The 22,452-nt window shown below is 64.3% G+C and overlaps 1 protein-coding gene across 1 annotated transcript in view; it reads right to left on the reverse strand.

Moving 5' to 3' along the window:
* Nucleotides 1-5,828: 5,828 nt before the first annotated feature.
* The window catches only part of PKP1 (plakophilin 1), a 38,039-nt gene continuing 21,415 nt past the window's right edge, over nt 5,829-22,452 (reverse strand). The window contains exons 3-14 of the mRNA XM_086343096.1: nt 18,228-18,622; nt 15,777-15,921; nt 14,775-14,982; nt 14,167-14,344; nt 12,396-12,510; nt 11,472-11,627; nt 10,711-10,887; nt 9,531-9,684; nt 9,041-9,227; nt 7,769-7,853; nt 7,459-7,562; nt 5,829-6,098 (exon numbers count right to left, since the gene is read on the reverse strand). Of these exons, the coding sequence (XP_086199222.1) occupies nt 7,488-7,562; nt 7,769-7,853; nt 9,041-9,227; nt 9,531-9,684; nt 10,711-10,887; nt 11,472-11,627; nt 12,396-12,510; nt 14,167-14,344; nt 14,775-14,982; nt 15,777-15,921; nt 18,228-18,622 (1,875 nt within the window). The 3' untranslated portion in view covers nt 5,829-6,098; nt 7,459-7,487. The remainder of the gene's footprint in view (nt 6,099-7,458; nt 7,563-7,768; nt 7,854-9,040; nt 9,228-9,530; nt 9,685-10,710; nt 10,888-11,471; nt 11,628-12,395; nt 12,511-14,166; nt 14,345-14,774; nt 14,983-15,776; nt 15,922-18,227; nt 18,623-22,452) is intronic.

The raw sequence follows: 22,452 nt of genomic DNA on the forward strand, positions 1-22,452 counted from the left end.
GCCTGCCTCCCCTGCAGCCCCCAGCCGTGGAGGCACACCCCTCTTCCGAGAAACTGGGGCTCACCCGGGTGTGGTCCCCGGCCTTGTGCCTGAATCACTGTCACCCTCCCTGTGGGCCCGGGGGGCGGGGCAGGCTGGGCCGGCTCGTGGGCCTGTCTGCGCCTCCCACCCTGGCCCGCTCCAAGGCTGGTCCCCCGACGACCTCACTGTCAGACTCTCCCACATGCCTCTTATTCTGCAGCCCCAGCTCTGCTTCGTGGAGTCTCTCTCCCGTCTCCCCTCTCCTGCAGGCCTGCTCCTCCAGGAAGCCTTCCTGGACTGGGAAGGGATTCAGCATGGGGTGGCCCACACATGGCGGCAGGAGCATTCCCCCAGGGGCTGGTGGGAACGCAAACGCTCAGGGTCACATTTAACCACAAGCACGTTACAGCCTGAGACCTAGTGAGCGAGGTCACTCTCGCGGTTCCAGCCTGACAAGATGGACATTCTGGGAAGCTGCGTCAGCTGGTCGGGCTGACTGGGGCAGGGGGTGGGGGGCATCTCAGATTCTGTGAACAGCGATGAGGACTGCTCGGGCCCCACCCCGAATCTCCATTCGACAGAAGGCAGCCCACCAGCCTCTCCTATTTGCTGGGGGCTGGACATGCTGACTCCAACGCGAGGCCGCCCCGTGGGGCTGGGTCAGCTGAGGCCGAGGGTCCCCAGGCCACGCCCGTGGGTCACTGCTAAAGTGCTCCAGGGGGCCTCTGTCTGGGACCCCAGAATCTCCCTTTACCTGGGCTCAGGTCGACTGAGTGTGGCCCAGACTGGCTCCCTGAAGGTCAACAAGGTGGGGGTGGGGCTCAGGTCACCCCAACCTTCTCTTCCTCTCTCTGCTACCACACTCTTCACATGTGGGCTCCTGAGTGAAGATCACCGTTTAACCTCGTGTAGCCCAGATTTCCCGAAACTTAGATTCCCTTTGTCACTTAGCACCCATGAAGGTCTTGTGGGAATAACCTTGGGAAATGCTAATCTAATTCCATGCACATCACACACATGCATGACCACACACGCACACATGTACACACACACGGGCACACACACGTATACACGTGCGTGCATACATGCACACCCACACATGTACACATATGCGTGTGCACACGCACACATGTATGCACGCACAGTGTACACACACATGCACGCCCCCACATGTGCACACACACATGCGTGCACACACACACATGCACCAGTCACTGGGGCTTTCGTGTGGGCTCTCTTGGGAGGGGTAAGCTGAGTCTGGGGGCTTCTCTGCAGCCCCTCTGGACAGAGGCCATGGGGCGGGTCATCCTCACCAGCTTTTGTTCTGTGTCTCAGATGTGGTTGTTCTCCCCTGTCCACCACTGGCCCTGGAGCGGGCAGCCCTGCTGGCCGTAACGGGGTGTGTGTCCCACTGGAGGGCCAGAGGGCAGGGCATGTTGGGGCTGGAGCAGTTTCTGGGAACCCCAGCCTGGACTCTTGCTGACACGGGGGTTGAATGGAGTGGAGCTGGCAGGGCCGGGCCTCCTCGGGCCTCCTGCAGAGGTAGGGTCTGGGCACCCAGTGTGGGTGCCCCCAGGGGCCTGGCCAGGAGCTGGGATGTGTGGGGGCTGAGGTTCAGGCTCACAGGGTTCCGGGAGTTGGCCTGACCATGGGCAAGTGCTGTCCACGTGCTGTTAAAGAGGGGGAGCAGCGGGGGTCTGGCCTCAGACCCTGTTTACCTTCTGTCACCTGCTAGCGGTGTGACCCTGGACAAGTGACACAGCCTCTCTGAGCCAGAGTCTCCTCATCTGTGAGCCGGGAGTGGTCATGCCCACCCTGTGGCATCGCTGTGAAGATTTAGGTGATTAACGTGTGGCCACCCCTCCACGTGTCCCCGTCCCACGGCCTAGCGCTCCTCCAGGACAACGCCGGGCCCCAGAGTGCAGGGACTGAGGCTGGGAAGGTTCAGAATGACATACCCGGCCGTGCTGCTGGCTCTGGGCTGGTCTGCCTGGGCCTCCCTGTCCTCATCTTTGAATCGGACGTTAGCGCCCTGAGCTCTGCCAGTCTCACGAGGGTGAAGAAAGGGAACACCCTAAGGCTTTGCAAGGTCACAGAGCTGGCTTGTGGCCCCTCAGTAAAAAGCCCATTGCTAACGAAGGATAACTAACTTCCGTTCACTCGCTCTCCAGCTGTGCAGGGTGGCAGAAGGCCCTGCGTTCCAAGAGGTGATGCTTGAGGCCTGTGGTGTCTCCAGGGCAGCCTGGGCTCCAGGGACCAGCTTCCCAGCATGGGGTGGATGTGCCGTGGGCAGCCTGGACGTGGGGTCTGGGAGGCTCGGGCTCAGGGCTCCAGAGACCCTTCCCCCGTAGTCCAGTCTGTTTCTGGCCCCGCGGAACGTTGCACTCTCATCAGAAAGTTCTCCAAGAGGCCAGCAGGGCCTGCACCCTGCTGACCAGACACGGCTGGGTTAAGCCGCTCTGGCAGTGCACACACTGAACCCACCACCTCCAGCGGAATCGAGTCCTTGACAGCTGGCTGCACTTTCCAACATCATGTCACCTCCAGGCACCCCGGGCAGGGAGGCGCTCGCCACGTGGCCTCTGCGGTCGCACACACCGGCCTGAGGACAGCAGGCCACGTTGCGTCTGCGCCTTAGGGTCGTCGTGGACAGGCCGTCTCACAGCAGCGCCCGCGGTGCAGAGCAGCAGAGGATGGGGCCCTGGGGGAGCCCAAGCGCCTCCTGTTTACAGCAAGTGAAGGGCGGTCGCGTGGCAGGGTCCCGAGGGCCTTGGGAGCTGCTCGCTTTCTGAATTTGACCTGCGGGCCAGTGCTTGGCGGGTGGAGGTCCACAGAGCTGCCCGCCCCGCAGCTGTGTGCTCTCCCACACATACACTCTGCTTTAACGTGTGAGCGCCTGTTCACACAGGGACTGCAGCCCGCTAGGCTCCTCGGTCCATGGGACTCTCCAGGCAAGCGCACTGGACTGGGTTGCCATTTCCTCCTCCAGGGCAGCTTCCCGACCCAGGGTTCAAACCCGCGTCTTCTGTGTTGCAGGCAGTTCTTTACCACTGAGCCACCTGGGAAGCCCTCGCTTTAATGGCAGTTCACAATTAAGCACGTACTGACTTCGAATCTGCAGTCTGATCTCATGTTCTGGAGGCTCCAGACCCAGAGGTTCAACAGTCTGGGCCACAGACAGGTGGTCCTCCTCCCCCGGAGCTGCCCTCCCCCGGCCTTGCTGCGTGTCCCCAACTGAGGGATGACTCAGGGCTCAGGGTCACAGGCTCAGAAAGGTCACTGCCCTCCCAGGCAGGGAAGGGTCCTTCTCCAGCCTGCCCTAAGCCTTCCCAGGCCCCTCCATCCGGGGAGCCCACAGCCGCGGGTCCCGCCACCACCTGGGGCTTCCGCCCTGTGACTCAGGAAGTCCCGTGTGTCTGTCCTGTCCCTCGCGGGCCTCTTGGGGCGGCGGCCCCCAGCCCATCCTGCAGGACCCGGGGAGAACAGGCCTTCAGGAAATGCGAGCTCCTCTTTCAGCCCTGAGGTCTGCTTTCCAGGGGCCTGCCTGGGTGTGCTTCCCTGGACAACCTGTGTGGAGTTGGGCGCGTCTGTCCCCTCCTGAAGGGGACTTATCTGTAAGATAAGGGCTGCCACAGAGTCTGGGCCTCAGTCCTCGCCTGGCACAGGGAGGCGTGAGTGGCCCCTGGGGCCTTAGCGGCTCCCCCAGTAATCCACTGCTCAACAATGTTCAAAGAAACGCCAGCAATTTATTGATTTCCTGTATTTCCAAAAAAGCAAACACACGGTGTACCCCACAGGGAAACAGGCCTGGCCAGTGCCCAGTTCTCCCACAGACACAGAGCGGGGGCAGGAGCAGGCTGCAAAGGGACCCCTTTCCCTCCCCTGCCCCTGGCTCCACTCGGCCCCAGGCAGACAGGAGCAGCCCCGCCTCTGGTCCAGGAGCAGCTGCGTCTGCGCTGCTGGGCTGGGCCCACCGGGCGGGTCTGCCGGCCCGTGGCCCGTCCGCCTTAAGCCCTGGGTCGGGGCTGCACAGGGAGACCCCCATGGTCCGGGCCCTCCCCCACTTGACCCTGCATTGGAGCGTCCTGTTTCCGGCATCGAGCCCAGCAGCGTGAGGACATGTTGGCCTCCAGCAACATGTCCTTCCAGCCCAAGCTGGGCCTGCAGACCCCAAGCTCCTTCTCTAGAGCCTCATCCACAGCACCACCCACCCTGCAAAGGTCTGCCTCTTCTAAAGTGACAAGCCTGACGAGCTGACCGCAGAAGTCACGAGAGAGATGGCCAAACCAGGCCTGGCCTGTCTACCCGGCCCACTGAAACACCGCCCACCCCCTGGCAGAGGCGGGGGCCCTCCCTGGCACTGCCACAGACCCCCTGGTTGTCGACTCCTTCCCTCTAGCCCTGACTGGACTGGGCGGCGCTCTCTCTCTGGGGACCCCTAAAGCTGGGGAGCCCAGACCCCCTCTTTCGTCCAGGAGAATGTGGGCCACGTGGATGGGGTGTGGTCTCTCATCACCGATGTGTCCTAAGTGTTGGCAACACCGCCTGGCTCCTCACGTGTTTCTTGGAGAAAACAAACTCTCCCGGGGCCCTGGGAGTGGCAGAGGGGATGGTCTTCTGGGACCAGCTCCCCGTGGGCCTGAGAGGGAGACGGGCCTGCATCACGGGGGACGGGGCGGACGTAGCACAGAGCCCAGCAGCAGAGAACACCGGCCGTGTGGCCCGCCATCACGGGTCTGTGCCAACCTGGCCTGTCCAGCTGTTGACTCCGGCAGGGGGTCCCCGGGGCCGGGGTCTGACTGCCAGGGTGAGCAGTGGGGCTGGTCGGGGGATGGTGGGGGGACACGCGGCGGGAGGAGGTATGAGGTGGGCAGGGCCAGGCGGCCAGTCGCCGCTGGGCAGGGGGGCTGCAGCCAGGAGGCCTGCCCTGTCTCAGCTGCAGACGGGGCGCCCTTCCCAAGCCCTCTCCAGGGCCTGCTCTATGCTCATACAAGTCGGGGGGTCTGGGGCGGTCAGTGCCCCTGGCAGGCTCCTCATCATACTCTCTGCAGTTGTCACGGGCAGCTGGGCGTCAGGGAAGGCGAGGCGGCCTCTGGCTGATCCCCGACTTGACGGCTCCCTTTCCTAGCCAAGTGCCTTCCTCCGAAACCCTGCCTCACTGGGGTCTCAGCAGGTCTCGGGACCCGGGGGCCGACCCCTGCCCTACCCGGGCCAGCTCCTCTGCTGGGAACATGAGGACGGAGCCGCCGGTCTCCCACGGCTCGCGGGCTTTGATACCACTCTGCCTCCTTCCTCCCCAACACGTGGATTATTTGCCCCTGTAGGTGAGGGCTCCCAGGTGAGCCTGCTCTGATGGGTACACGGCCCACAGGAATGGTCGGCTGCCCCCCGGCACCTACTCTCCGGGCAGACTGCACGCAGCAAAGCCAGCCTGCCTGTCTCGGCCCATCCAGCAGACCCCACGGCCGCCCAGCCCCGGCCCCAGGCCCTGTGGGAGAGCCGCACGGCCATGCCAAATTTCCCAACAGATACACTGAGCCCCGCCAACCTCCCTTCCTGCAAAGCCGCCTCTTGGGGTGGGTGGCAGGGGGTGAGCCCCAGCCCCAGTCACTCCCCCACCCGACCCTGCAGGACTCCCCGTGGGCCTGGTGCTGCTGAGGGCCCGGCACCCATACTTCGGGATGACGAGGAGCAAAATCCCAAGCACAGGTCACCCGCGTCTATGAGCTCAGCCCGCAGCTCACCTGGCCCTGCACTTCCAGGGCCTGCCTTCCACACACACGCACACACACGCGCAAGCACACACATACTATACATATGTATATGTACTGTTTCTCAGCAAAAGAAGTATTAACATCAAGACATAAGCCCCCTTAACTCAAGAAAGCCCCCGGCTCCCCTCCCCCACCCCCACTGCCTGTCAGTTCCCCCAAGGAAAAGAAAGAATCTAAAAATATTTTCATCCACCGCAGCGTCCCAGTGTGCTCTTGGCTGGCTTTGAACATCTCCAAACACTGTGCAGGTGGACAGACACGCCCGCAGCAAGGCCCAGGTCTGCTCAGCTGGTCGGATCACATCTGGAAAAGGAGAAACCTCCAGTGAGCACCCCGGTCTCACCAGCTGTCCCCTCCCAGCGTGTCCACACAGACACGCCCAAGCCTGGGGTCAGGGCCACCCCTGAGACGTTCACAGGTTGCGTGCATTGGATCAGAGCCCCCCCCCACGCCCACATGTCCACCCCGGTGGTAGACCGCGCGTGTCAGGCGCCTGATGACTGGGCTCGGCTCTGTGCCCGTCCTTGTGCTGTTGGGATGCACTTGCCAGGAGGTGGGCGGTCTGAGGTCTGAAGGCACCTTCGTCTGGATTGAAGTTGCGGCCCCTGCCCCACCAGCATGCCCCAGGCCACTGGGGTACCCAGAAGTCCCTTCAACTCAGAAGGCCCTGTCCTCATGCCTGGCTCTCTGCAGGTGGGGCCACCTCTGCTGACCCTCCAGGGCTGACCAGGCCAGTCTGAGCACCTAAACGTGGCCCTAATCCCTTGGGATGCTTGTTTAAAATGTGTTTTCCTGGACCTCACTCCAGAGCCACGAGGCAGGACTGCGGGGGTGGGACCAGGCGTGTGTGGTTGAGCGAGCATCCCAGGTGCGCGTGGGAAGGCCAAGGCTTAGGAGCCCTTGTCAGGGACGCTGGATCTGAGCTTTCGGTCCCTAGAATTGTCAGCTAGAAACAAGTTTGTCCACGCTAGGCACGCTGCAGAGACTGGACAGTGGCCTGTAAGAAGAAGAGTTTAACTGCAAACACCCAAACCCAAAAGCACATATTGTTTCATTGCTGGGGGGCTGTTCACACTGCAGTCCACGTGAGTTGGACCGGGTTGTGCAGTGAGCAACCTACACGACTGTGCCCGGCAGTTCTGTCCAGACCTCTGGCCTGTTGATACTACCAGTCCATCCTAAAGGAAATCCATCCTGAATACTGATTGGAAGGACTGATGCTGAAGCTGAAGCTCCAATACTTTGGCCACCTGATGTGAAGAACTGACTCATTTGAAAAGACCCTGATGCTGGGAAAGATTGAAAGTGGGAGAAGAAGGGGACGACAGAGGATGAGATGGGTGGATGGCATCACCGACTCGATGGACATGAGTGTGAGTAAACTCTGGGAGTTGATGATGGACACAGAGGCCAGGTGTGCTGCAGTCCATGGAGTCACAAAGAGTCGGACACGACCGAGCAACTGGACTGAACTGAGCTGAATGTCCTGTGTCAGTCGCTGGCCAAGCAGTCTACCCGGCAGTCCTCACAGACCCTATATCAGACAGACCGGAAACTGCTTCTGCGTCCCTGGGGAGCAGGTCCGGGCCTCTCTCTCTGAGGCTGGCCGGGACTCCGGCAGGGAGCCTGGAGGTGCCCCTGCTCCAGAGGGGGTGATTCTTACCTGCAAGCTGAACGTGCGGGCGGCCCCTCTCAGAATCGGGAGGTGAAGTTCCTGAGGCTGTTGGCCCCGGCTAAGGTCCCCAGCATGCTCCTATCGAAACCTTGCTGCAGGAGACAACAGCTGCATGAGACACCCGGGGGCAGGCGCCACGGGCGTCCCCGCACTCGAAGGCTGCCCCCAGCACGCTTCCTCGACAGCCCCGCCCGCCGCACCTCCTCAGCCCTGGGCGGAGGTCAGCCCCTGGACCCCGTCACGAGGGGCCAGCCTGTGGGCGAGCGTGCCGGCAGGGCCAGGCGGGGTGAGGCCTTACCTGCCTGAGCAGCCCCTGCAGCTCCCTGCTGGACCACATGTCGGACAGGAGGAGGCGGGCGGCCTCCGCAGCCTTGGGGGAGGTGCTGTGGGGCGGAAGTTCACCGGGGCTGAGACTGGCCACCTGAAGATGAGCCAACCCTCTGCCCTCTCCCCCTCACTCCCCGTGGGGCAGCCCCGCTGGCGGGCACTCCTCACAGTGGGCACACCCCACTCTACCCACTCATAGGTACCCGGGGCTCTCTTTGGGGCCCCCGTCCTGTCTCTTGGCCTTATCCTGGGAGGACAGAGCTCCATGGACCGGATAAGTTCTGCACAGCTGGGGCTGCTGCTGCGTGCCTCCTGGCGGTCCACGGGACTCAGAGTCCCTTGGTTCCCAGCCGGGACGGGTGCTGCCCGGGGCCTGAAAGTTAGGCCTCAGCTTCTGGAACCTCCCTCCTTTGGGCCTCCCCGCCAATTCCCATTCTGCAGGGCCCTGCCATCCTCCACGCCACCTGCTGCTGCTGCAGCCCTGCTGCCCTGCCCCCCCACCTGCAATCCCCCCCCATCTGGAGTTCCCCCATCTACAGTCCCCCCCACATATAGTTCCCTCACCTATGGTTCCCCCACTGGTGGTTCCCCCACTGGTAGTTCCCCCACTGGCAGGCCCCCTCCTGGAGTTCCCGCATCTGCAGTCCCCCCCACCTATAGTTCCCTTACTATGGTTCCCCTACTGGTAGTTCCGCCACTGGCAGGCCCCCTCCTGGAGTTCCCCCATCTGCAGTCCCCCCCACCTATAGTTCCCTCACCTATGGTTCCCCCACTAGGTAGTTCCCCCACCTGCAGGCCCCCACCTGGAGTTCCCCCATCTGCAGTCCCCCCACCTACAGTTCTCTCACCTATGGTTCCCCCACTGGTAGTTCCCCCACCTGCAGACCCCCTCCTGGAGTTCCCCCATCTGCAGTCCCCCCACCTATAGTTCCCTCACCTATGGTTCCCCCACTAGGTAGTTCCCCCACCTGCAGGCCCCCTCCTGGAGTTCCCCCATCTGCAGTCCCCCCCACCTATAGTTCCCTCACCTATGGTTCCCCCACTAGGTAGTTCCCCCACCTGCAGACCCCCTCCTGGAGTTCCCCCATCTGCAGTCCCCCCACCTATAGTTCCCTCACCTATGGTTCCCCCACTGGTAGTTCCCCCACCTGGAGTTCCCACATCTGCAGTCCCCCCACCTACAGTTCTCTCACCTATGGTTCCCTCACCTGCAGTTCCCCCCGCCTGCAGACCCCCCACCCACCTGCTGCGGCACAGGTTGATGATGTTGTTGACCATGCTGCTGGAGAAGTGCTGCTTGGCCATGCCCGGCAGGGAGGCCATCAGGTTCCTCACAGTGTAGCAGGCCGAGGCCAGGATGTCCTCTGAGTTGCTGGTGTTGCCAGTGTGACTGGTGAGGAGTCTGGTCACCTCTGGGAACACTTGGGTCCCTGGGAGAGAAAGGAGGGGCGGGTACGGGGTCAGTGATTGAGGGGTCCCCGTGGGCCCAGTCCTAGGCCGCCCTCAGCCAGGCTCCCAGCCAGGAACCTCCCACTCAAGGCTGGTGACCCGATGGAACCGATGCACCTGCCCCCCGCCGAGGTGACCTGCCCCTTCCTACACCCAAGCCTCTCCCGGGCCAGCTCCCTCTCCGGGATGCGCCCCCAGGGAGAGGTCAGAGGGGGACTTTCCAGCAGGCCCTGGAGAGTGGGAGTCCTCCAGCAGGGGGTGGCCCGAGCCCCGGGGGCACTCACCCATCACCCTGTGCAGCGCGGGGTGGCGGGACATGTTGCTCAGGAGCGAGGCTCCGGACCGCACCACGTCCGAGTTGCCAGATTGCAGGAGGCGGGCGATGTGGGGCAGGCCCTTCTCCTTCAGCCCGATCAGCTGGCTCATGCCACTGGACATCTGAGAAAGGGGACGCATGAGGCCCTCGCTGGGCTTCCCCAGGCCCACAGCAGGCAGGAGGGGGCCAGGAACCGCACCCTTAGGGACCCCAGAACTTCCTCTTCCGTGTTGGGAGCACAGACAGACTCTCATTTGCTCCCACCTGGGCGGCTACAGAACAATGCCCCAGGAAAATGCACCTGCGGCTCGCCGGGGGCAGCCTGAGCTCAGCGGGTCTGGTGAGGGACGTCCCTGCCCCTCGCCCCCCGTGGGAGGGGCCCAGAATCAACTCCCAGGAGTGGCCGGTGCCCGTGGCCGCCACCCGGCCTCCCTCCCGCTTCCCAGCACTATCTGGTCGCGAGAAACCTGGGATCAAGGGTACCCGCCACCTAAAGAAGGGCTGCCCGTCTCCTGCAGGCCTGCGGCCTCTGTGCTGACTGTGCATCGAGTTGAGGGTGGACGAATGGGCCTGTGCTGCATGGAGATGCAACCCGGGGTCCCTGAGAGGACGGCAGCCCATCCAGGCCACTGGCGGGAAAGCCACACTGGCCGTAACCTGGTCCAGACTCACCCTCTAACAGTGGGGTGGGTCCCCTTTGACCCTGAGCTCACCCTCACCCGCTTCTACCCGACCCTGAGCAGAGAGGGTGGAAGGGCAGCTGCAGGCCTGCCTCCCACACTCCCCGAGTCCATCATGTCCCCACACTGCCTCTGGCCTCGACTCTCCCCCGGTTCTGCCACGTTTTCCCTGGACCTGCCCACACCCCAAGCCCTCTACATCCACCTCTGTCCGCTCAGCACGCAGGAGAGCCTTCAGCCGCGCCCGGCTCCCAGCACAGCCTGAGCCCGGTCCAGGCCGGGAGCCCGGAGGCAGAGAGGATCCTACAGACAGAATCCAGTGGGGCTGGGGGTTCTGGCCCCCTCAGCTGCCCCAGGCCTGGCCCGGAGCCCAGCGCACATCCCTCCCTGACTCAGGCAGGCTGGTGGGAAGGGGCAGCCGGGGTCAGACCAGGGTGGAGAGAGGGTGGGGCGCGGCGGGGCGCTCACCAGCCCCTTGCTGGCGGTCAGGTTCTGCAGGGCACCCGCACAGGCCTCCAGGGTGGCGTCCTTCTTGCTCTTGCCCATGAGGTTCAGGTAGGTGCGGACGGCGTCCGAGTGGTACAGCCAGCTGCTGCCCTTGGGGTTGGGCTCTTCCTCGGGAAGCGGGCACTCATAGTTGTTGTTCTGGGGACAAGAGGAAGGTTGCAGGGCTGACCCCATGCACCCTGCTCCTCTGGCCTCAGCATCGTGGTTCCCGGAGGAGGGCGTGCCCGCTGCCTCCTCCCCCAGGCCCTCCGCCTTCCCGGCGGGCACAGAGCCATCTGCGCTCCCCGCCAGCTGGGCCCCTGCCTCCCGCAGTGAGGTTGTGGCTCTCACATGGGGATGCCTCCCTCACTCCCCGGCCAGCAGGGGTGGTGCAGGGTCTGGCTTGCACGGCCTGCCCAGAGAAGGTGGCCAGCCCTTTCTCCCCAGCATCTCTCTGCTTCTGGGGAGACCTGGGGGCTCAGGAGGCAGTGGGCGCCAGGCTGCGCCCCTCATCGGGAAGGAGGGAGAAGACGGGGGAGAGGAGGCCTGCCAGCAGGCGGCTCTGGCTCCTTCGCCCCGAGCACACAGGGCCTGTGTCGTGGGCGAGAGGAGGCCCTTCCCGCTCCTGGTGCAGTGAGGCCCACGGCCAGGCGGGGCAGGGGCCCTCCCTGGGGGCCGGTCTCGGGCTCCGGGGGCAGAGGCCGGGTGGACGGGGCGGTGGGGCCGGGGCCATGGGCACGCACCGTCATGCGGTCGCTCTTGTTGCTGAAGCAGCCGGTGGAGGACTTGTCGGTGTAGGCGTTGCGGGCGTTGTACTCCAGCTGGCGGTAGCGCGTGGGCACCTCGGCGTCCAGGCGGTAGGAGAGGTTGTGGAGGACGCACATGCAGTTCTCCACTGACTGGGGGCCGAGCAGAGACGGCCTGAGCCTCCGCCCGCCCCCCAGCACCTGGCTCGGCCGGGGAAGGCCCCCTCCCGGCCGCCCGGGACTGAGCGTGCAACCCTGCCCCCGCGGCTGTGTGAGCACCAGTGACCTGCCCAGCCGCTCTGGGCCTCAGTTTCCTCAGCTCTGAAATAGGACCAAAGTCACCTGCTTCCCGGGGAGATGACCCCCAGGAGGCACCTACGGGAGGCCTGGTCGGCGGCAGGCACAGGCTGCGGCCTCGGCCAGTGTGCCCACGACCAGCCTGGCCCTGGAGACAGCCTGCAGGAGAGACCCTGAACTCCTCCTCAAAGCCTTCGAGTCCCAGGACCTCCCCTCCTGAAAGGTCTCTCTCTCCTTCCTGGGGCCTCATCTGCTTCCCTCTTCCGTTCTGTCCTCTCTCTCCTCCTTCCTCTCCCCCCACGCCCTCAATCTCTCACTGTGACCTCCGCCCCTCCCCTTGTCCTCTGCCACTCGCCGGTGCCCTGGGGCCGGCTCTCTCTGGAGGCCTGTGGCCACAGCTGACAGAGGAGCAGGAGATGGAGTCCCCTCCAGGGAAAGCGCGTGCAGGACCCGGGGGTCGCGGTGCCTGGTCAGCCCCCCGGGGCCAGCTCTCTCCTCCTGCCGTGTGGACGGACTGCAGCCTCCGTCCCCCTTCCCGCCTCCGTCTCCGCTTCTGCCCGTCCGCGCAGGTGTGCAGAGTGCGGGTGGGCAGGCGGCTCTGTGGCCTTCTGGGGCCGCACTCACCTTGTCGTCACAGCGGTTGGCTGCCACGCAGTTCTGGACATAGGCCATGAGCGAGTCGATGAGCCCCGTGTAGTTGCGCATGGTCTGGCGGCCCGCGTCTGCGGAGCTCAGATTCCTAGTGGAGGACACGGGGAGGGGCGGAGGTCACGGGGAGAGGGCAGAGGTCACAGGGAGGTTGGAGGTCACGGGGAGGGGATGGAGGTCGTGCGGAGGGGTGGAGGTCACGGGAGGGGCAGGGATCACGGGGAGGTGCAGGGATCACGGGGAGGTGCAGGGATCATGGGGAGGTGCAGAGGTCATGGGGGGTGGAGGTCATAGGGAGGGGGTGGAAGTCACGGGTTGGGGTGGAGGTCATGTGGAGAGGGCGGAGGTCACGAGGAGGGCAGAGGTCATGGGGAGGGGGTAGAGATCAAGGGGGTGGAAGTCATATGGAGAGGGCGGAGGTCACAGGGAGAGGGTGGCGGTCATGGGGAGGGAGTGGAGGTCACGGGGTGGGTAGAGGTCATAGAGGAGGGGCAGAGATCATGGGGAGGGATAGAGGACATGGGGAGAGGGTGGAGATTATGGGGAGGAGTGGAGGTCATAGGGAGGGGCAGAGGTCAGGTGGTAGAGATCACGGAAGGGTAGAGGTCACAGGGAGGAGGTGGAGGTCATGGGGAGGTGAAGGTCATGGGAAGAGGGGAGAGGTCATAGGGAGGGGCAGGGGGTCACAGGAAGGAAGTGGAGGACACAGGGAGGGGTGGAGGTCATGGAGAGGGGGCAGAGGTCACAGGGAGTGGGCAGAGGTCATGGGGAGGGGTAGAGGTCACGGGGTGGAGGTCAGGGGGAGTGGGCAGAGGTCACAGGGTGGAGGTCACGGGGAGTGGGCAAAGGTCACGGGGAGGGGTTGGAGGTCGTGGTGGGAGAGGAAGGCAGGGAAAGAGGACAGAAATGGAGAGGGAAGCAGATGAGACGAGGCTCTGCTCAGGCCTGGCTGAGGCCGGGGCGGGCTCTCCCTGGGCTCCTTCGCCCTCCTCTGTGCCCCCCTGGCCCAGAACTTCTACGTGTCCAGGGCTCTGATGCCGCTGGCAGCCTGGCACACACTGGACCCTCGTGGCACGTTCTGGGCAGGGCCCGGGGCTCCACCCACCTGGCCCTGCCTGGGGCTGCTGGACAGGGGGCTGGAGGCTCCCTGGAGGCGGCGTCCTGCCCCCAGCAGTGGGCTCGCCCCTGGGCAACCTGGGTGCCCCTTCCTGGTGCAGGTGGGGTGTGCCTGCAGCCGCCCCATTAAGGCCTCCATGACCCTGGCTCTGCACCTCCCCAGCCTCTCCCCTCGGCTCCTCGGAGGCTGCTGTTAGAGGGAGGCGTGATCCTGAATGCGGTCTGCTCCTCGTCAGTACCCACCACCCCAACCCCAGAGGCGAGTCCCTCCACCAGCAGCCCTCAGGGCCTTTGCCACGGGCTGGGGCGGAACCCAGGAAGTTCTGGCCAAAGCAGAGCCCTCTCACACCGGGGAACATGGCAGACGCTGTTAGCGTCACAGCCAGGAGGTGATGCACTGGGGCCGTCAGTACACTAGCATCTCAAAGACGCTCTTCAAGAACGCAAGAGCCAGGGCTGTGGGGTGCGGGAGGGTGGGCGGCTGAGCCAGTTCAGACACTCAGATCCACGCGTCTCCACTCAGACTCCTGGCTCAGGCCCCCTGAGTGCAGGTGGGGGTCCGAGCCTCGTCCAGGCCCTCACCCCCAGCCCCTCTGAGCCCGGGCTTGGCCGGCTGGACCCCTGCCCTCACCTCAGGCAGCCGGTGGCGTTGAAGAAGACCTCGGGGTCCACGGGCTCACGGGACAGGTTACTGTTGCCGTCGCACCAGCCCGAGAAGGGGATGATGACGCGGTCAGCCAGCACAGGCAGCGCCTCGGCGATCAGCTCCTCCTTCAGCTCGTCGGTGGAGGACAGGTTCCAGAGCAGCCCTGGGGACCGCAGGCTCAGCAGGACCAGGCCCAGGGCCGCCCCACTTGACCCCTCCCTGTGCCCCCTGCCCCGTCTCAGCCAGTTGGCGGCAGGATTTCGAGGGCAGAGCACTGGGGCTTCTGTGTGGGTCAACGGGACACGGTGGCTGAGCCAAAGCTCCGACCCCTTGGGGTCTTCTCCCGGTCTCCGCCTCTCCGAACACAGATTCCACCTGGACACACTGCCCTCTCTCCTCAGATACCTCAGACCACACGGACGGTCGATGGCCGCACAGAGGGGCCCAATACCCAGGGCACCAGCTAGGCACTACTAGCCTGGCCAGCACTGGTCTGTGGGACTCCAGGGGTGTTCGCCTGAGGCCGCCCCCGGCCCTCACCCTGTCCCGGCCCCCAGCTGCCCCCACCCCAGCTCCCGCGGCCAGGCCCCCACCGGTCAGCTGCTTCTGGATCTCGGTGCTCCCGGTCCTCCTCAGGAGGCTGACCGCCTCGCGGATGCCGTTCTGCCGCCGCGTCTCCAGCTTGTTGGTGGTGCTGCGGAACACCAGGTTGCGCAGGGCCCCGGCTGCGGCCTGCTGCACGTTCTGGTTGGGGCTGCGGAGCAGGTCCACCAGCTTGCAGATGCCGCCCAGCTGGTACACCTGCGGGACAGCGCCACGCCAGGCAGGGCTCAGGCCGGGCTGGAGACCCGCCGCCCAGAGCCGCATCACTCTGAGCCAAACGCCCAGAGAGACGGGCAGCCTGGGGAGACGCGGGGGCCAAGGCAGCACTGGGCAGGGCGCCCTGCTGCCTCGCAGGGAGCCCTCAGCCCCCTCCCGAGCCCCATGTTCCTCCTGGGGGCCTGCGGTGAGGACCACATGGGGCACGCTTCGGAGTCCTGTGGTGGGGAGACCCCCGTGGGGACACCTCCCGCTGTGGCAGGGACCGCGCACACGGACCCCGCGCTGGGAGCCTGCCAGCTGCACGGGGCCACGAGGAGGCCTCCCTGCCGGCCACGCTTGGGAGGCACAGACAGCCCTGCTCTCAACCACGGGAGAGACAGACAGAGAGACAGACAGACAAAGGGACAGAGAGAGGCAGAGACAGAGAGAGACACAGAGAGACAAAGAGACAGAGAGAGACAGAGAGAGACAAAGAGACAGGGACAGAGAGGCAGAATCAGAGAGGGCAGGGAGGACGCTGAGGGGAGGGAGCCGCCCTTCCCCTAGTGAACTTGAGGAGGGGTTTCCTCTGAGCCCGTGGCTGTCACTCCAAGGTCTCCTCTACGACCAACAGCTGAGTGGCGTCCCCTCCACAGACACTCCCCCGACCTCGGGCAGTGCCAGGCACACTCCCGGCCTTGGGTAGCCGGGCAGGGGGATGAGGAGCCAACAGCAAACGCCTCCCCTCCGGCTTGGGGCAGGTTCAGGCTGCCCCCCGGCCCCCGGCTGCTGACCTGCTGCTTGGCAGACTCGTCCTGGAAGCAGGTGTGCTGGATGTAGTACGCCCCGATGGCCTGGCACTTCTCGTCCTGGGAGCTCAGGTACTGCACGGCCTTGGGGATGGTCAACCCGCTGCACTCAATGTCCTCGCTGCAGATCCTGGGGGCACGGGCGGGCCGGAGGGTTGCAGGGGCTCGGGGTCCCTGTGCACGCCCCAGAGCTGGAAGGGGCCGGCCCCACTCCCACAGTGGACAGCTCCCCCAGAGCAGCAGATGGCTCACCCCGCAGTGAGTGCTTGCAGGGACGAGGCCCTCCTGGCTGGTCATGCCCAACCGGGCAAGTCACCTCTGTACTGAGAAGCTCTGCCCTACTCCTGAGAGGAAGCACCCGCCCACCCTGCCATCTCTCACGTCTGTGTCTGGTGCTGGGAAAGCCGAAGAGAATGCTGGGAGCCTGTGCGTCTGTCTGCATCCCTCCATCACCCCTCCTCCCGCCCCCCTCCACCACCCATCTTCCCTCAATCTGCTGTCCATCTTCCATCCATCCCTCCATCCACCATCATCCATCCATCCATCGGCCATTTTCCCTCCATCCCTCATCCATCCATCTAGCCATCCACCCACATCCCTCTCTTCCTCCTCCCTCCATTCCCAAGTCAAGCTGACTTTTCTGACACACATATTCCCACACCTACTCCTCCTCCCATCCTCATGGTCACCGCCTTCCTCCTGACCACGTCACGCTCACTGGGACGAGACCCAGCCCCACTGGCTGTCTTCTCCGAGCACCCGCTCCCACCCAGAGTGTGACGCCCGTTCCCAGGTGAGCGGTTCTGACACGCTGTTTGCTGTGCTGTCCCCATCAGCAGTTTCTCCATACTGCAAGTTCAAGTTCAGTCTCAAACTTATATCCAAGGGCATGTGTTAGGTCGAACCATACAAAATGGCCAATAATCCACATTTTTGGAGCCACAAAACTAGAACCATCCTGTTCTAACCCAACAATCGGGTTCTGCCATCACTCATACGCTTCCAGCCCTAACTCACGTCTGCTCTAGCAAGACTGCACTCCACGCTGCACCCTGATCAGGGCCCGGGTGCCTCTGTCCCTTCCCCTCACTGCAGACACCCGGCTGGGAGCCCCCCTGGGGAAAGGAGCCCCTCCTTCCTGAACCTGCTCCAGCTCCCATGGTGCCGAGGGCAGGCCGCCTGCCCAGCCTCTGGTTCCCACAGACAGCAGGGCAGCCTCTTCCTGGCCCCAGCCCCCGCCCCTAGAAATCCTCCCAGCATTTCTAGAGCAGCCGCACCTCATGAGTCCCAGCCTCACACCCGTCCACGGCAGGCGCCCGACTCCGTTTCTGGAAAGACCGCCTCTGGAGAGGAGCTCCTGAACCTCTATCAGTGGTACCCACCGCATCGGGAGAACACCGCCCAGCATCTGCCGGTCAGACCTCACCTCCACAAAGCCTGCCACTCGTGCCCCACGTGGCTCACCCGCCCTGTCCTCTCGGGGCCTCCGGTTTGGGGAAACGAGGCAGGGCCAGATGCGGTGCTGGCCCGTCTCCAAGGGAGAGAGCCGCTAAGTCCTCCCAAGAATCCTAACGACCCGTGTAGCCTCCGGGCAGCCAGGAGAGGGCCAGCTCTGTGACGGCCAGGACAGTGTGGCGAGCAGCGGAAGGTGTGGCAGTGGCATGGCCCTGGGCGAGCTACCTGGCCCCTCTGAGCCCATCTCTCCCCAGCTCCTAGTCTGGAAGGGCTCTGGGGGTCAGACACAAGGACTGCAGTACCCCCAGGCCCCGCGGAAGGCGGTTAACCCCGCAGCTGCAGGCGGCCCAGGCTATTCAGTCCATGCTGTCTCCCTGCTCCGCCCACAGACCATCCACGTTCAGCAAACATCAAGGAAACAAGTATGGGACCCTGGGGGGGGACCGAGAGCAGCTCCGAGGTTCATGGGGCCCAAGAGCGACCTGTGCCCAAGGCTCTCTATGGGCAGCTCCCCAGCGCTGGATCCTGCCAGCTTTTGTCTTCTGCCCTGTAAGACGGACCCCACCCCTTTCTTGTCGTTGACCCCAGGGCACACTCCTTTGCTCTTTCAGAAGGTGGGGAGAGGATTACCCCCCAAGCCCAGGGAGCCTCAATCCCCGACAGAGTCTGCAGTGCTTGCAGGCTGGTGACGCAGGCTGCAGCCCCAGCAGGGTCTCTGAGCCGGAGGTCTGGGCGGCCTGCCGAGGAGCCTTCCTCCAAAGCTCCCTGGTGATGCCGCGGCTGCTGGTCAGAGGCACACACTGTGAGGATCACTGGCCCAGCCAGCCCCTCACTGCCCTCCTCCCCCGCTCATCACCAGAGGCCCCTTAAAATCCACACGCTTGATGCCTCTGTTCGCTCTCCGGGTTCTGCCTCCCATGCAGGCTGAGACCCCGGGGCCAGCAGTCAGTCCTCCGCCCGCCCCTCACTGTGGGTACTCACTTGGAGCTGGCCCTGGAGTGGCTGAAGGACAGGTCCTTGGTGCAGGAGGTGGATGGGACGCACACGGGGTCCTGCCTGGAGGTGCAGGAGGGCGGGCGCCCCGGGTACTTCTTGACTGCCTTCTGGCCGCTGCACGTGCTGTAGAAGCTGTAGCGGTTCTGGGTGGTCTTGTGGCCCTTGCCACCCAGCGTGCCCTTGCGCAGCGTGCCCCGGGGGTCGCAGTAGAGGTCGGGCTCGCTGCGGCTGGCCTTGATCTTCTGCATGAAGCAGATGTCGCTGCCGGCGCCCGGCGCGGTGCAGCCGCCCCGCGGGTACTGCCGGCCCCAGCTCTCCATCTGGCTGTAGGAGCTGAAGCGCCTGTTGTCAGCCTCCCGCTTGAGGGTCCCATTGTATATCTGGGGGAGAAGTGGAGGGAGGCTCAGCCGGGGTCCCCACCCAGGATCTGCCGCCCGCTACCGCCGCAGTGACGCTCAGAGGGTCCTGGGATGTCTGGTGTGGGGGGAACCTTGACCAGCTTCATAGACGACTTCTCAAACTGCAGGTTGTGACGCCTTATGGATTAGGAAATCAATTTAGCAGACTGTGACCATCATTTAAAGAAAAATGGGATCAAATTATATATATTGGAATTAGAAGATATGAGTGCAGCACATGTAGAAGGGCTGGGCTGTGTGTAAAGTGTGCTGCTTACTGTGGCTTGTAGCCAGAAAAGGTTAGACAGCTGCTGACCAGGTCCCAGAGGGCCTGGTCCAGAGGGGAGCTGGGCTCAGGGAGGAGAGGGGCTTTCCCACGGAGGGAAGTGCAACCGTGGGGCTTGAACCCACGTCCCCGGGCACGGCCCTGCCACCGTGTGTCCTGTGCAGACACCCCCAGCTCCCGAGATCACCGAGGCCGCCTGTGCTCCGCGGGGGACTGCTCCCACCCTGGAAGGACTCTCCCATTGTCATTTCTCTGCTAAACTCCTCACCTCACCTCCTGCTGACCAGAGCAAGAAAGCATTCTGGGGGACCTCTCCAAGGTCAAGGGGGTTATCCTGCTCCTGGGCCCCCGGCGCCCACGAGGCGGGCCCGGGGCTGCAGCGGGCACAGGGTGGCCAGGGCTATGCTGTCAGACGGGCATCAGGGGAGCGGTGGGCAAGGCTCAACCGAACGGCAAGGACGGTGAGGTGTCCCCAGGGCTCCGTGTGAGCCCAGCGGGGAGGCGGGCGCCCTTGGAAGAGCCTGCAGAGCTGGGGGTTGGAAGAGCGCGACCTCACGGAACAGAACAGCCAACCGCAGGGCCGGCTCTGACTCACCCGGAGGCCAGAGGACCCACACGCGCTGGAAAAAGCACGTGCACCAGGGCCGACTCGGACTCGGCTCTGCCGGGGTGAGCTGGGGCCCAGAGCCTGCCTGCCCCACCCTGTGAGTGAGTATGAGTGGGTGTGTGTGCGTGTACGCGGGGTCGGGCAGCCCGGTGCGTCCCCTCCACCCAGGTCTAGCCACCGGCCCTCGGCCAGGCCCCCCTCGCCCCGCACGGAGAGCCTTTGGGGCAGACGCCACTGTGGTCAAGCTCCGGTCAGCGGTGACACCAGCTCAGAAGCCCCAGGTCACCCTGGCAACGATGCTCCAGTGCGCTCTGCTCACACCGGCAGGTGTGCACCCTGGCAGGCGCGGCGCTCACCCCCAAACTGGGTCAAACCAGCCACGCCCAACGGTGTGTGAGGTGGGGGAGGCGCCAAGCGACCAGAAGGGACAGAGGTCAGCGGGGCGTGCTGCCGTCTGGGCGTCTGCGGTTGGCTCGCCGCCGCGCGTTACACGGGAGACAGGCGGAAGGTGAGAAACAGGAAGCCGGCCCCCAGGCGGCGGGCCGGAGGCCACGCCCCGCCCCCTCTGGGGAGGAGGCGGATGGCGGCACCTTGGAGCGAAGGCTGAGCCTTAAATGGAAATGCAGCCCAGAGCCTGCCTGTCCGCAGAGACGACACTCCCGGCCCTTGTTCCGACGGTCCCCGGGTCCAAGCCCAGCACACGCAAATGCCGGCATCCTAGCTGGAGCCTGTGACCTTCGCCCCTTTCTTCTACCGGCCCCAAAGGACGGGGGCGCGCGTGCTCAGTGTGCGGGGCGGCAGGGAGAGCTCGACGCGAGGAGGTGTGGGGGGCGCGGCACAGGGTGAGGCTCACAGTAGGGCAGCGGCTGCGGGCTGCCCTGGCGCTCAGACCGGGACCGCGGGCTGCTCAGGCACAAGAGGGGCCCGAGGCCTCACCCAGGGCGGCCCAGGATGGGTGGGGCGGCCTCAGAGCACGGAAGGCAGAGGAGCCTGGTCCGCCCACACAGGCTTTCTGATGGAACGGCGCCCTATTTCTTCAAGCGGGCAGGACAATTCTTCATTGTCCACGATGCCCTGAGCACTGCGGGATATGTGCTGCGCCGGCCCCCAGACCCTAATCGCCAGGAGCACCTCACAGCCGCTGTGGCCAGGGAGAACGCCCCGCGCACTTCCCAACTCTGCCTCGCGGGTCCCGAGCAGCCACGCGCCAGACCGAGGAGCGGGCAGCTCAGTGCTAGCCAGGCCGGGGCGCCCGGCTCACCCCACGCACAGACAGCGGTCTGCTGGCAGTGCCCTCGGCTTTGCCTACAAAGGACAGTGAGCACACACACGCGCATACACACACGCTCACATACACACATACGCTCACACATGCACACACACGCGCACGCACATGCTCTCACATGCTCACACGCATGCGCACATGTTCACACTCACGCATACATATGCTCACGCATGCATACACCCATGCTCACATGTGCGTGCACACGCACATGCATGCCCGTGCTCACACATGCGCACACGCTCACATGCAGACATGCACACGCACGCACACATGTTCACACACACACAACACATGCACACACATGCTCACATGCACTTGCACACACCTATACACGGTCACATGCACACACATGCTCACGCTCACACACATGCACAGACACGCACACACACATGTTCACAAACATGCATGCACACACATGCTCACATGCACATGCTCACCCATGCACACGCCCCCACATGCTCACACATGCACACACATACACATGCTCACACATACATGCATGCACACACATACAAACATGCTCACACACACACACATACCCCACACACGCATGCACGCACACACACGCACCTGTGCCCTGTGGTCTGCTTATCTCATGCTTCCTTGGGAAAGGCCAGCCTCAGATGTCTCGGAACATGCCAGAGGCTAGAACCCTGGGAGAGCCTGGGAGCAGAGCTGACCAGAGAGCAGCCTGCGGACACCTGGGGGGCTCCGGACAGACATGTTTCTGTACTGGAACCACCCAGCGAGCCTCGCCGGGCCAGGCCCTGCTCTGCTCCCACTTCAGCTAATGACTGAGCTCTCGTAACCCATTTTTCCTCCCTCTCCCCTTCCTTCGTGGAGAAGTGGGGAATTCTGCCCACCTCTGAGTGCCCCCCAACCCATCTCCTCAATGTAAGCTGTCTTCCCACCCCTCTTGAGATTGGAAAGTCCTCAGAGGCGAGGAGTCCGGTCCTATGGGCAACTAGACCCCAGTAAAGCAACCTGGACTGGGGCCTCAAGCCCCTGAGCGCAGGCATCCCCCATCTCCCCCCCTTCTTGGGCTGCGGCAGCCAGAGGTGCACAGGGCAGGCCCGGATGAAAAGGAGGTCTGTGTCCTGCCTGTTAGCCCATCCTGAAACCAAGCCTCGCCGGGCAGGTGGGGCTGGGCAAACCGGCTCCGGGTGAACACACCCAGCCCTCCTGCCCAGACACGCCCAGCAGAGAGTCACCACAGAGGCCCTCAGTGAGAGCCAGCTGGGGCCACTTCGTGGGGTCCTCACCCTCCTGGCCTGGTGAGGGGCTCCTGAAGAACCCAGACTGGAGACGCCTCGGGGACAGACCTCTCCTGCCATCTCACTGCACCCGCTCAGCACCCAGCCAGGGCCCCGCCCAGGGGAGCAGACAGACCACAGCCCGCCATCTTCCTGGACAGCATTCAGGATGGCACCACAGCCAGTGCAGGTGGCAGGGGGCCTTCCCACGTGACGCACTGGCCCGGGGTCTGGAGGGCACAGAGCCCCTCCCAGCAAGGGCTCCCAGGGAACTCGGGGCCCAGGGCGTGGGGAGCTTCCCAGGGATGGGGTGACTGCTTACTCAGCAATTTGCATCAGCGTGGGAACCACCGGCCTGAGTCACCAAAGGTGGAACCTGGG

Source organism: Bos grunniens, chromosome 16 (genome assembly GCF_055505025.1).
Source record: "Bos grunniens cultivar Pamir isolate PY7600 chromosome 16, Bosgru_T2T1.0, whole genome shotgun sequence".
Taxonomy (NCBI): domain Eukaryota; kingdom Metazoa; phylum Chordata; class Mammalia; order Artiodactyla; family Bovidae; genus Bos; species Bos grunniens.